This window comes from Haemorhous mexicanus, chromosome 1, assembly GCF_027477595.1.
Source record: "Haemorhous mexicanus isolate bHaeMex1 chromosome 1, bHaeMex1.pri, whole genome shotgun sequence".
Classification (NCBI taxonomy): domain Eukaryota; kingdom Metazoa; phylum Chordata; class Aves; order Passeriformes; family Fringillidae; genus Haemorhous; species Haemorhous mexicanus.
This window is the reverse complement of record NC_082341.1, coordinates 140406753-140422170: the sequence shown is the minus strand read 5'-3', so window position 1 is coordinate 140422170 and position 15418 is coordinate 140406753. Positions and strand designations below refer to the sequence as shown.

At 35.0% G+C, this 15418-nt stretch overlaps 1 protein-coding gene across 2 annotated transcripts in view; it reads right to left on the bottom strand.

Annotated features, from left to right (window-relative positions):
• Positions 1-493: 493 nt before the first annotated feature.
• Positions 494-15418, bottom strand: part of EMC2 (ER membrane protein complex subunit 2) — a 35823-nt gene continuing 20898 nt past the window's right edge. Inside the window, exons 6-11 of one of the 2 annotated variants that reach the window (XM_059865396.1) lie at positions 11599-11684; positions 11368-11427; positions 8846-8927; positions 7585-7695; positions 6592-6696; positions 494-723 (exon numbers count right to left, since the gene is read on the bottom strand). In XM_059865396.1, the coding sequence (XP_059721379.1) occupies positions 637-723; positions 6592-6696; positions 7585-7695; positions 8846-8927; positions 11368-11427; positions 11599-11684 (531 nt within the window). In that variant the 3' untranslated portion in view covers positions 494-636. The remainder of the gene's footprint in view (positions 724-6591; positions 6697-7584; positions 7696-8845; positions 8928-11367; positions 11428-11598; positions 11685-15418) is intronic. The other variant, XM_059865407.1, reaches the window with a different exon arrangement.

The window sequence follows — 15418 nt, the reverse complement described above, 5'->3', positions numbered from 1 at the left end:
GAGAATTACGTGGACAGGGAAGCATCTGCCCACAAAGCCACAGAGAAGAATGTCTTTGCCCTTAATCCAGTACAACAGCACCTCTGAAGCAAAGTCCACGAGTAAGTTTTCTCCATTTCTACAGTACTAGATATGAACTCATTAAGAAAACCCTTAACAAACTTTGTTCGCTAATAAAGTGCACTAAATAATCACTCCTTGATGTATTTTCCAGAAAGTGTACCTCTGTAGCATGTTTTTACTCTGAAATGTGCAAATAAGAAAAAGATTTAGCATATGTTATTAATCTACTTATATAAATTTAAGTCACTGCATTTTCTTAATCATTTAACAAGTTTATTTCTACAAATTATGGCTTAGAAGCAGATACTGTACATAGAAAAATCTGAGGATACTGATGTGCAGCATGTCATTTCTTCGTGTTGTTTATGTGGATAAGTTATTAATTTCAGTGGGTATTCATCACATTTCTTATAGCAGCAATAAATAGGCATTTTACTTTTCATAAAATGTTATTTTATATAGCACGTAATCAATACAAAATTAACTTTTAACAGCACGAGAGCAACATAACCCACAGGTCATTACAGGTTGTGTGGGGTATTGGAAAATTTCGTTTTAGATCTCTGTGCCAAGCTAAGACTGAGTGATTTGCAGGGTCTCCAACATGTCTTCCACTGCCTTCAAAGAGTATTTAGTTTCTTTCTTACTGCGACCTGCAAACTAAACAGGAAAGAAAGGATTGTTATTTGTCATATATCTGAAATTCTATATCTAAGTCCTGTGAAAATAACAGTTCTACACACCAAATACCAATAATTAACTCTATTTACTAAAAACTTACAAGCACAAAACTAAACCGCAGAATTTTTACCAGAATACAAGCTGTATCACTTCTTCTATGAAGTAAAGAAAAAATACTTTCTGTTAAAGTAAGACAAAAAATTCTACTTATCAAAATTTACTATAAAATAATCCAGACAACATATAATTATATTTTATGGTTGAGTAACCATGTGGGATGACATTGTACTTGACTGTAGCTACTATTAAAACACCAGTTTCAGAGAACATTTGAAATAAAGTCTGTCTTGATACAGACAGACTTTATTTCAAAGAAAGATACAGCTTAAGAAATACTACTAAAAAAAAGGAAGGACACGAAATGTTGACCACCCCATGCTGAACTCAGAAGGGTTTTTCTAATGACACTGACAATTGCCATCTCTCATCAGCCATATCTAAGAGAGGGGATTCATTGGCCAGGCTGGTCTTTAGTCAAATGAAATTCCTAACCATTTTTAATACATCTGCACTAAAAAGTTTAGCATTTCAGGTTGGGAGGGGTGGTAAAGAAATTACAGAAACAGTAACTAAAACTTTTTTTTAGTAAAACAACCTATCCTCTACTTAAACGTGAACATCTAAACACTCAATAAATTTTCAATTTGAAGTTTTTTATTTCAAATACCACTGGTGTCTTGCACAGTTAGGCCTTGATTTATAATGTGTCCCTTCTCTCTTATAATTAACTTAATTTAGCAAACTCTTCATGACCTGTTAAGAAAGATTAAGTCATCAAACTCAGGTAATATCACACCAGCAACAAGCTGCAGGACCTGTTAACCTGCTTTTGACCCCTAGGCTACAATCAAACATTGCAATTCCCAAAGCATTGAGGTTTTTCTTAAATAGTTTTGGCACAGTAAATAATAAGCTATCTCAAATCAAAGTTAGGAGAAATTTTGCTACTGTAACAACACTTTACAGCTTAGAGATGTACTGAAAACACTGTATTTTCATGTTTTATATTTCCAGGTCATTAACTGGTGTACCAGGTTTTGATACTAGTGGTATATAAAAACCCATTATTCAGGGTGTGCAGTTTCCAAAGTGACATTCAACAGTCAACTTCAGAGGAAAATCCAAGACTTCTTAAGATACTCCAAGGTGAAAGCAGCAACTTGTGCTTTTATCTGATTGAATAAAATATCCTCTCTTTGTCTACATTAAACAGACACTTGGAAATTCCAAATCTTTTCACAACAATAAGCAAGTTTGAAAAACACAAGTCAAAAGTTTAAAGTGAAAAAATGTTTCAAACTCAAAGCATTCAGCAATTTCAATAAAAAACACAGAAGCCTAAATATACTGTGGCCAAAAAGCACTTGCCAAGACATGCAGAAAGCACGCAGAGAAAAGCTTCAAAATAAAGAAATATTTTACTTATTCTTGACATGGACACTGGAAGCAAAATTGACATATGACATTAGTTTAAAAAAATGCTACTTGCTAATTTCAAGAGCAGTTGCCTTCATGATACTGACATGTAGTTTAAACTGAACAAATAAAACTAAACTCTACGTCATAACAACCAGAAGCACACTTGGAAATGCAATCACTTCAAATTTGCCCTGACGAACAATTATTTTGTCTATTCAGCCATTACACAGCAATTTGACTGATTGAGCTGGAATCCATTTCTTAAATCATGACTTAATTTTCTGTTTCCCAAATGGTTAGTAACAAAATCACCTCTCTCCAGCCATAAATAACATGTAGATTGCTAACACAGAAGAGTTTAGCAATGTACCCAAGAAGCATGTATCTGGAAAATTACTGTGAGTAGGATCACATTAAAGATTTTTGTGAGCATTAATCAAACTCGCCTGCCTCTGCTGAAATGCTTCTACCAGAAGACATGCTAAACCAATTACCTAATTGAAGAGGACCAGGTAACCTTATTTTGTTTTGGTGTTAAAGTAACTGTGACTCATGTCCTCAGTTAGAACAGACAGAAGTTCTTCTCAGGGTCTGCACATATGGAATGATCCAGTTTCCCAGTCATAAGGCGAAAGTAAGCTTATAATAATAATTAACTTAAAACTAATTCTTTGAATAAGGAGTACTTCACTAGCTTCTGAAATAAAATATTAAATTTTATTTGGGTCTTTTTTCCACCCAGTCAATTAAATTTAAGAAGCCTGGAGCATAATGACTTTTTTTTCAGAGGATGGGTTAGCAGCCAGGAATTCCAGCTCCATACAGCAGCCCTAGTTACAAAACCTTTCTGTCTTCCTAAAGAAGTTTACATTTCTCCTAGATTAGACACAGATGAGAAGTACTAATCAGCATGGATGGTTACATATTTAACATCAAAATAAGTATATTAACTAGCTGGAGTGTCAAATATCTGTGCATTTCAGAAATTTTTTAATTATTCTTTATCACCAAGTTTTCCTGTAAAGACAGTGCTGCACAAATCTAACCAACACTGATGAAACAAGGTTTTCTTTCTATACTCAAACACTGCTTTCTTTAAATGACAATAAACTAAGAAGTTCCTCTGATTTCATAGAGGAATGCGCAGGAAAAGCAAACATCAAGTGCCAAAGCACACTGCTTGAATAACAGAATAAACTGAAGGGGACCAGTAAAAATATTTCAAGTAAACTGCATATAAAAGAAATTTTAAAATAGTTACACAATTAAAAAGCATAAATAACCAATCATTTGAAAAAATAAAGGCAGTTTTCCAAAATTACTGAGCAAACTGCTGGTAATTCAAGCTCAAATCCAAACTGGAAATGGGGAATAATCTCACTGCAGGACAATTGCTCAAAAGTAACATTTTGCATCAATAACTTGGAATTTAAAGTCACAAATTCATATAATTTGTACAGACATCCAAATCAGGATTCTAAATTCATCTTGCTCTCTAGAATATGACCACCATTAAAATGTTATTTAGCAGTATGAGAATGTCCGACCAATAAAACAAGTCAATGTCAAACCCAACAAGCTGTGTAGGCTCTTACTGCACTTTGTAGGTGGATAATGCATGGAAAGTGGGGAGGATTTATGGAGATCATATAAATATCCAGCTTAAAACCTGTCTAGACATACCCTCCCACTAAGGCAGGAACACTGTAAGGGCTTCCCCTGGCACAAGTGACCAAGGTTTCATCCTCAGGTCCAAATGGTGACAATTTCCAACTGCTCCGCTCACCGAGGGAGACACAAATCAGCACTGACTCAGAGGGTGACTGCCACCTTCTGCATCATCTAACACCTCTGGCTGTAGCTGCTGGATGTTCGGAGTCTCTGACACAGAGACTGCAGTAGCCAAATGCTTCTGCAGCACTGGAACAACCCAGGGGGGCTGGGCTGGGGATGTCCTGCCCAGCTGTGCTCACTGGAGCTTCTTGTGGTTCTTCTGGGAAGGGGAATGGGGGTATTCACCCCATTTATTTGCCAGATCCTGGCTTGAGCTTCAGCACCTTCATTTTCTCAAGAGGTGAGTTTCCCCAAAGATTCTCATCACACACAGTGTTCTTCACTTTATATCCCAAACAGCTAACAGGAGCAGGAAAGGAAGCTATATATGTATGTGTGCGTGTGCATATACATATACATTTATGTATGTATGGACGTTAGTTGTGTTAGTAACAAACTGGTAAGCAACAACCAAAAATGCTTCATGTAGGATCCAAAAGAACTCCACAAAAACAATAACAGAAATTTCAAACTAAAAGAAAAAAAGACACCAAACAAACCAACAGTCGCCCCCAAAACCCCCAGCACTTAAAAATGCCCCCAGCACCACATCATTCCCAATAAATTCGTTTTTTATTAGAGACATTATGATGTTAACAGAAAGCCATGAGGAGAGAAAAGAAAAAAAAAAAACCCAAAACCAAACAGGAGTGCTTATCTGGATGGGAATCAGTTAACTAAAAACTGTCATAATTAAACATCCATTATGTTTAGAACCAGGGGATGCCTATTTCCAGGTCTCCTGGGCCATTCCACTGCCCTCACTGGTTTTAAATTTCCACCTGATGCACCCTGCAAGGGACTGTTTCCCAGAAGTGCTAACAAGTCTCTACCAGTACTTTGAACTCCAGTCACAATATTTACTTAAAACATATGCAAATCCACTCTAAACTAAGCAGCAGATTTTACTAAGATGCAAAACATGGAATACTGGTTTTCACTAAAAATTCACACTTTTTTAAAAACCTGTTTTGTTCTGTCAATTATGAACCCGTGGTGTATTCCACTCTTTAACGGTTTTTTTGTAAGTGGTTGTTTGTTTTGGTTGGATTTGTGTTAGGGTTTTTTTGTTTCTTTGAGTTGCTTTGTTTTTGTGGGTTTTTTTGTTGTTATTTTTTGGGTTTTTCGGGTTTTGTTTGGTTTTAATCCTGCAATACTTGAGTTTTCCATCTGCACTGTGCTTACAGGAATGTCAGGCATACTTCAAGTCAAAAGAAGACCTGGTTATTCACGAAACATCAGACAAAGTAGTTAATTCATACACACCTTACCATTATGAGCAGGTAAATGGTTTATTACTGAAAAGCAGAGCGATTTAAAGAGCAGAAGAGAAATAAACTTTAGGCACATATTAAAAAATGCTTCATTATGTCTCCAGGGATACAATGCTCTTCACTGTACAGTCAGAAGCTACAGTGCCAATTAGGAGAAATGGAAAATAAGTTGGAATATATCAAAAACACATCAGCCACAAGAAGCTGCGCACTTGGCAAGGAACTGAAACGCAGTTAAGTATCAAGAAAACTGCACTGTCTGTAAAAGGAAAATCTAATTTAATTCCATAATAGATGCTGCTTTTAAAAAGGCCATTTGGTAGTATTAACTGTGAAATAGTAGCAAGAAGAAAAAAATTAAATCTTGGGTTCCAATACTGAAATATTGCAGGGAGAAAGAAGGGCTACATGTACACGAAGTCTTTGCATTTAATGTCAATACTTTTGCTCAACAAAAAAGCCGGGGGGAGAATTGGACAGTATGATGTTGATGTACAGGATTACTTATATATAAACTTTGGCAGATCATTAGGAATAGCTGTAAGGGAGTTAAATAGATATAATATATTTGGGACACACAGACAACAGAGCCTGTGAGCTAAAAAATGTTTTCCTTCATAGTTATAGAAAGAAATAGAGGCTTATACTACAACAGGAAATACAAAAGTTTACATATAACTTTTCAAAAAGTAGGAAAGACTCCCAATGACTTCAGCAAGCTTTGATTATAGCCTACAAAGTCTACATTTCCACAACTCAATGAGCATTTCTCCACAAAACTATACAAAATCGACTTCAGTCACAAATATTAAGGCAATTAAATATGATTTTGAAAGGTTAGAGTAAACCCAAGGAAAATAAAAATCCCAGAATTTTCATTTGTTTTCTAGTAAAATAGAAGTGGATAACAAAGTCACTCTAAGAATTAAGAGTTTTACCAAAGTAGCTGTAGAGCCAAGTCTTGAAGCTCAATATTACAGTAATGTACATTCAGTTAACATTAGTAAGAAAAATCTGTTTAAAGCTATTAAATAAATGATAGTAATTAGTAACTGTAAAACTATTAATTAACATTTCCAGGAAACCTTAACCTTTTATTAATTAAGGTTTCCAGAAAATCAAACAGAAGCAGAATATGAAAAATCCAAGTCGATTATGCTGATTTACATGCCATATTTGACCTCTTGAACAGCAGCTGAAAAAAGTGCAGAAAAGAACCATAGAGCATGTTAAGAGTATCATAAAGCAATGAAGTACTAACCTGGTATGCTCTGTTTATTTGGTTTGCTGCCCAGCTGGCATATTTCATATTATCTTTTTTCATTTTTGCACTTGCTTTAGGATTGGAAGCAATATGACTGGCAGACTAGGAATAAAATGAAATAAAATAAGAACAAAACCCAGTGTAATTATAAAATTTATGCGCATGAAATAAGCTGAGAACACTGATCATTCTTACAGTCCAAGCCCCATGCACAGTGATAGTGGAAATGGACAAAAAAAAAAAAATTTAAAAGTTACCAGCAAACAGCATCCACACAAAAATCAGCTGGACTTTTTAAACTATTGTTTGTTCTATTTAAAGCTACATTAGACTTCAGTTCAGCTCTGTACTGAGTTAAGAACCAAACCTGGACATGATCAGCTAATCCAATTTGCTTCTCCTCAAGTGAAAGTTATGAATTAGTTTTCCACATTCAATTTTTTTACCAGAGACAATATAAAATACATCACTTGCATGTCCAAGCTCCTGTTAAAAACATGACAATTTTCCCTGTAGCATCGGAAAACACATTTTAAAAGCAGATAAGACTCTACATAAAATATGCCCACCCTCACCTGAAAGAAGAAAAAAAATTACTTAAGAACCAAAGTTTTTTACTTATATAAATAAATCCACTGTGCAAGGAATCACTGCTACTGGGCTGGTGTTTTTCAGCAATTCATCATCTTCTAGAGAGGATGCATGACTTTAAATCCTTTTTCAAGAAGTTACCTTCTCATGCCAATAACAATAATTCTTTTGAAAATACAGGCAAGATTTAAAGGTTAAGAGCACTTCAGTAAGGAGTAGTTACTAGCACAAAATTACTCATACTCCAAATGTATGAAAAATACCCCATATTTTAAAACAGTGTTAATAATCTGAGCTATTAAGTTAAAAATCAGGGGGAAAATAGCAAATGGCAAAGGATAATATACATGCATAAACATATTCAGAATGATAACATGGAAAATACATAATCATGCTTACCATGTAAAGCCCAAATAGAGCTCTCATATTTCTGTTGTTAAGCTTCAGTGCTTGTGCAAAATACTTTCTTGACAGCTCAAGGTTTTCAAGCCCCCCCTGAGTGTATTTAACCTGTAAAAATGGTAAACGCCTGAAACTTGCATGCCCTTCATACCTCAGGCAATCACTCTGAAGTAATGATATTACAAAAATCACCCCAAGTTTGTTTCACATGACATTTCAAATCAGGTGAGTCCTATCAAAGGCCAAATACTGGCCTGGGAGAGATCCAAGTTCTTTGCAATATATACATTTAAAAACATTAAACTAGAGGAGAAAAAAACCCAGCATTAATTTCATTAATGCATTGCTACAAGATTAAAAAGTGATTATTTTTCACCTATAAATACTTGAAACCTTGGGATTGTCTCGTATGAAAAGTAGCACAAACTTGAAATCCAAATTCTGACTGCTAGAAATCCATGCTGACACTATGTTCCCACAGCATGCATGAAAACAGTTCACAAAACAACACAATGCCTTTCATTATGTATTCTAAATAGCACACAAAGTTCAGAAGATTACTCCATTGTTTTTCTATTCATTTTTCCAGATATTAGATCAACAAAAAGAGGGGTAAATACTAGAAGATATGCTTCAAAATCTTTCTAAGAGAAAGTTACTTAGGCTTTCAAGTTTTAATGTCTACCCAATTTTACCCATGTTAAGTAAACAAATTAAACCCATTCTAAGCAGTTAACAGTATAATTTAGGGAAAAAAAAAATCTGGAAAAAAAAGACAAATTCAAATGGCTAAAACCTTGAGCTAAAACTTCTAACTTTACCTGTAGCTTTTACCTCTCTTCCACCAGTGTTCCTTCAGGCAGCATTTGGTATTTAGTAGGATTCCAAGATCTGAGCCCACAGTGACAAGCAATATATCATAACCTCCTAGGCAGCATTGTTGTAGAAAAGTTTAGCTTCTCATGCACTTAATTTAAAAAGTGCATAAAAACTTCAATAAGAAGAGTTCATTTAAAATTAGTTTTTTTTCTTGAATAATTCCTCCTCTAACTCTTATATTTAGCTTAGTCACACTGTGACTGAGTCACTGAGTTTGAAAACACAGTTTTCAGAACATGTTCAGTTCTATGAGATGTTAACATTCTCTGTGAACTCTTAAAATCTCCTAGGGAAAAATTAAAGAAACCATTTTCACCACTTCTCTAAGAGAAAAACAGAAAATGTAACCAAATGCAATTGATTTTTCTGAAATACCTACTTCAGCATATTGTTGACAATATAAGTGGTTGTGTGGATTAGTCATCATAAGCTCCTCTAAGCAGAAGGCTGCCTTTGCATAGCTGAGGAATACAAAAAAACAGTGATAAAATGAAACACGAGTACAAAGCTCTTTGCTTCAGTTTTTTTTACAGCACAATACAAGTCTTATTTTCTCCCCCCATAATATCATATGATTCAGAATTAATTAAAATGCTTCATTTTAAAATAAAGTTTAGAACCAAGTTACTTTTTTTATATCACAGACAGGGGAAAATACACAAAATCTAATGGTCTAGGTATCACTGGAACAGCTCATGAAAAGCATTCCATATACTAATCTCTTATTAGTAAGTGCCATTTCTTATCAGCAGGAGTGATGAGTAGAAACAGGTATTAGGTACTGTAAGACACTGAACTGAAACTACTAAATAATTCCTTTTTCTCCTAAGAAAATTCAACTACCTGAGGATTCATAAATGCAGCTACTGATCACAGCATTTACAATGTCAATTAACTTAACCTGCCAACAGTCAGCCACAGAATTGAGACAAAAAAATCAACATAATAAGAACAGTTCTAAAATTAAAACAGTCCAAATCTATGTATGAAAATAGCTTCAGACCTCTCCAAACGGGCAAATCCTTATCATTTGAGAAGGCTAGTCCTTGAGTTTCTTAGTAGAAACTTTCAGAAATAATTAAGAAGTCAGGCTCAAAATGCAGGTTTATTGAGAAGAATCTTAGCTTTGTAATCTTTCAAATAATAGAACTGTCTGCAGAATTTGCTTCATTTAGTAATATGTGATAGCACTATTGCACAGTTTATGTCACAGGATTCCAAAATTCAGAGATACAAGGTTTATAATGACAGTGTGGGTAGATATTTAATATTGCAGTAAAAGCAATTTAGCAATTACAAGACCATATTAAGCCATATTGTCTGTAAAATCTTGTATCCTAAAATAAATATGTTGTGGCTTTCTCCAGTGCATGTTATGATTGTCATGTATCTGTATCATTTATTAATCTGGAGATAAAAGGGCAGCCACCTCATTCTCCAAAAGCAGACGCCAGAGTCCTCATTGCAGAAGAGGTTAGAACTGAGGACTGTGTAAACCTTGTACATCTAGATGTGTTTATGAACAAAAATGAGAGCATGGTGATTTCACAAGCCCTGTGACTTGTGACCCTGATAAAAAATATAAACTGATGAATTGCCTTCTTTTTTAAAACTTCACTTATAGTTGCTTTTAGCCAAGAGCCCCATTTTTCCCTATTATCAAAATAATGATGCCTATGGAAGCATAGTGAGGATAGTGAATTCTTTCCATGAACTGAAGTTCTACATATTGCTTTTTATTGGAATTACAGACCACAACAAATACAAGCAAAAGCAATTTCTTTCTCGGGTTTTATTGCACAATTTCATAATAAAGATTATAGCAAAAAAAACCCAACCCAATAATGGAATACTTATGTTTGAACCACTCTATCATTCACTTTCATACTGACAGATTTGACAAGCTTAAATATCTTTCCAGCCAATTTTTTTTTTTAAGTAGCTATTTTCTTGGAAAAGTGGCTGGTAGATTTCCCCAAACAAATGGAAGTCTGGGTATCAAAATTCTAGTTTATTCCTGAAGTCATAATTTAAAAGAGTTTAATAACTATTTTCTTTGAGAATGGGGTGCAAGGAGAAGTGATTGGGGAACAATTTTTTCCTCATAATGAGAAAGGCTATTTTCTTCCTTGACAATTCGATTCTTTTACCACCCTCTTAAAAGGAAAGAAGGAAACAATGTGATGTAATTCAGGCTGGCCTGAAGAACCAAAGAAAGAGGGGAAAAAAAAAAGATACGCCTTTTGGTGAAGGTTTGAATTAATGCTGTGATATTAGAAAACTTGCACTAAGGCATTGGAGCTAATCCTCTCACAGTGGGATTTCCTCCTGTCACTACAGCAATAAAAAAAGCTAACAAAAACATTAAATATCCAATAAGCAAGTTACTACAACATTCAGCATTCTTCATCGCATTGGGTTTTGTACCCAGGCGACCAGATGCCTCCAACTCTGGATCCATGTTTTGCTTTGTGGGCCTTTTTTTTAAAGGTTACTAAAAGTTCTGGGAGAAATAGGCTAAAAGAAAATTGGAATATTGGTTGCTGTGATCAATTAATTTTAGAAGTAGAGAATTCAACATCTCTAGCAAGCAATGAACAAAAAATGATGGGAAGTATGTGCTCTGCTGCACTCAAACAACTTTTAAATATCAGATTTTTAAGAACTACTGAAACATAAAGGTAATTAAGTAAACTCCTTTTGTTTGAAAAACAAATGCCTTCCTAAAGTATTTGGTAGCCAAATAAGCTTGGTAATTATTTCCAGTTGAGGCCTAGTATATTGGAAATGAGATAGCATACTTTGTAACACTAGTCCTTAAAAAAGATCACTGTGGTTTTTGACTTACACAGAGTGGGTTTCAAATTAACGTTTTTTATGCAGACTTAGCAAACAACTTACTCATGTTCATTGATGTAAAGTTCTGCAAGTTCATGCCAAGCTTCTTGGTCACCAACAAATCTGTATAAAGGAATACAAGAGAGGCAAAAAGGAAAAAAAGAAAGAATGTGCAAGGGATTCTGTAAATGACTAGCACTGAAGCAAGAGCGTAAATTAAATGCAAATTCCACTTTAATTAAAAAGATTTATCAGAATAGCAAAACACAATCCGTATTCTTGTAAGACACTCACTGTTCCAGATACTCATTCAGCTCTCGGATGGCCTCGAGATTTTTCCCCTGGGCTTTTCGAATGGCAATCTTACGCTTTCTTGCTGCCTATGGGTTGACATTAATAAAGGATTAGGCCTCATAATTCCCTGGGTTTTTGTAAGGAAAGCAATTTGACTGTGCAAATTATTATCTCAATACCAGTGGAATTCCACTGCAGAGACACTGCTAGGTTGAAGTTTATAAACATACCCTATCACATCCCACTGAGAGACTGAAAACCTCTTCTTACAATCACATTATGTATGCTTTTCTTTGGAGGCACAAACTGTATGCATTATTTCATTCAAATAAATGACTGTCCAGATTCTGATAATTACAAAACAGCAGGGGATGCTAATCTCCAGCCATTCCAACTACCCCCACCTTGTCATTCTCAAGATCTATGACTGTAGAGGAGAAATGGTGACTGAGTACTAGAGAATGCCACAGATGCATCTTGGTTGTCCCTGTGTAAGTTTGGCTTTCAGCCACTATAAAATATTCTTGTTGAAGTGCTGAATGGCACCTTTAACTAATGCTAAATACAGTCCAATTCCCTAAACAAGTCTCTCATCATTCTTAGAGCACAAAGTAGGCTCTGCAAGGTAAAGGGAACACAAAATCTCTATTTCAATGCTAAAAACTGAGCAGTACTTTGATATGTGGGTAGAAAATGTAATTCAACTTAAACAACATAAAAATGAGTTATAAGAATTATAATGTATTTAAATTTTGAAGTCCATAAAAGTTGTCAGAGACCAGAAGGAGGAAAGATATAGAGGATTGAAATAGCTGATTATTCTGTACTTTAATCCAGTATTCCAGCTTCTGAATGATGCTGGTTACAGTTTTCAGGACTCACAAGGATTTTACTGAGTCCAGCTGTTAAAAGAATGGTCCTTACAGAGATTGAACCTGTGACCTTGATGTTACCAGGACTATGCTCAAACCAACTGAATATCAACATACACCTGAGGCGTGATTCAAAACAAAGGAATCTTCCCAGCTGGGAGCAAACAGCACACCTCAGCCAGCCTGAAAGTCATCAGATCAGAAATCTGACCAAATGGAAGGAAAACACAATTCCAGCAGAACAGAACTCAAAAAAGGAATGCCATCATCCTCCTTCCTTGCCTCTAATCCCTGTGCTCTTGGGTGACCACAACCACTGTGGTCAGACATGAGACAACACACAGTCTGGTGTCCGTGACGTCAACATGCACACACACCCTCTTGTTTATCATTTCTCCATGAGATAATATTAATGACAAAAAATATAAAGCACACTTCTCTGGTAATTAAGTCCCACTGTTTATCTCCTTCATAGCTCTCATTCTATTTCATATCTTCTAAAGAGTTTATATAGTTGGGTATCATCTTTCAGAAGCCTTGACAGAACAGCTCTTCAACAAAATAGTGAACAATTTTAATCTTTGAATTTCAGATAGCTCTGAAATCACTTTCTTCATGATGAACCCTAAGTTCACAGTCACATATACCCTAAAAGAGTTCTTGTATATCTACACCATTTTAAACATAATTACTGTCCTAAATAATTTTTTATCCTTTAATCCATTATTAACAAATTAATTGCTTCCAAAACAAGAGACTGGTAAATAAGTTCAAGCACCAAAACAGAAAAGCTAAAAATGCTTTTGACATTTAATTAATTTCCTTTTAATTCATCCCCCTTATCTCCCTCACAGACAAGAATCCAATGGAAATTCAGTGAAAACAACTCAAGTGACAAAAAAAATATTTCACCCTTCTGACTAAATGTAAGACACAGAGAGAAGACTAATCAGAGGCCAAATTAGAAGACAAGTGTGGTTTCCACGGCTTCTTCGTCAAACTGCAACCTGTGAAGTTACATACATCATTCTACTTTTACTGGAGACATCTGGCTAAAAGCCATAATAGGAAATTTTAACTGCTGACACATTTATTACTGTAACAATCACATACTCTCTATTTTATTTTTGCTTTTCTAAAAATAAAGATAACAGCATAATTAAACTTATTTTCTTTAAATTCAAAAAGAATAATCCCATATGTTTATTATGCTGCTACAACAGCATAATAACACCACAAAATGACAGCCAAAAAAACCTCAACCAAACCACTGTTTGCTGTCACACTTTATGGAGTTCTCAAAGCATTTGTAAAGCAGGTCACCCCCTTCTATGGTGGGAACACCAGGGCAGTGTTAACCCACTACCCAAAGCTGACATTATACACAGCCCAGTGACCTGCCCACTGAGCCTGAAACATGAAAAGAGGAAAAGTGGGGATAACAATGTACACAGCCAAAGGAATGCATCAAGCAGTTACAGCCCAGGAAGACAGAAGGGTTTCTGCAGGTAACAGATTATTGACTTTATAAATGTAGCTTTTTAAACGTAGCTCTTGGATTAACAACTCGGTTATTTTCAAAATTTAAAGAAATCAAGAGCCTGATTAAAGTAAACCTTTGAGAAATAAAATAATCTATTAAATATATAAAATCAATCAATGCATATGAAAACTTAATTTGCAATGGCAAACAGGAACACTCTACATACTCTCCTCTGTTTCCAATGCAACTCCTTCAATTGCATCCAAGTCAGTCCTCCAAGAGAGTCTGGAAACAATTTTTTTTCCATAGCTGCTTTATTTTTTAACCACAGCACTCACAAGTAACATAAATCACAGGAGTCTCAAGACACTAATTTATGAAAAGCCACAGCTATTTCTAGTCACAAATATAAGCTGATGTTTACCTATAGCAAGCATGTAATTCTAATGCAATCTAATAACAAGGACAAAGGCATTAGACACAATTAACATATTCTGGTGGTAGCACTTTGGAATTAAATGAGTTACATTTACATTTGACAGAATCCCTGCTGCACCAAATCCCAAGAAATTTCTTCAAAATTACACTTTTACAACTTTTAAAACTTCCTTTTTTTGTCTACCTTCCTCATCACCAAAAATATAGCAGCATCTGGGCTTGAAATCTGCACTCTCTTCACCCTCAAAATGTTGGGAGATAAGTTTATTTACACAGAACTCCAAGTTTACAAAAGAGGAGCTCAGCCACTCAAAATAGTGCTAACATCCTGAGGAAGAACAAAAAACTGTCTAGTAGCACAGAATTTCTGAAAGTCTTTTTAAAACCACTGGAAAGAATTCAGTGAGGATGAAGAGCTCTTGTTAAAGCAGATTCTAACTTTTTCCATCACATGAATAAAATCATAAAGCCACGAGATATGCACAGAGGTGTTCAGCAGATCTGTGATTCACAGGATTGATATGACAGGTGAAAAAATGAAGACATGAAAACAAACTACTATTGCTTTTAATGGTATTCGCTACTCTCCTATCTGACTTCCTATTCCTAGTTTTTCTTTCAATTATAAAGTCTATCAGTTTTTAAATAAAAATAAAATTCAATAATTCCGGTAGTCAGCATGTTAAGAAAAATATATACAAAAAGGCCTGCATTACAAAAAAAAACATGGACCACAGTTTGTGTGCTGTAAATTTCTAATTCTTGTTCTCATTTATATTGCTCCTGAGCTCACTGTGTGAGTCAGCTTAAGAGCTGCTCTGTGAGCTGGAGCTCACACAGTTTCCTGAGCATCCTGAGGACAGCAGCATAACTAATGGCAATTTACACTGATAGCATCAATTTTTCTTTATTCCCATACAAATTAAACAAAATGCTTTACTGCACAGGACCACTGCCAACACTAATGACCACTTTAGTATACAAAAATAGTTATTTGTTAAGTAAAGCCAGACTCACACACCAATTC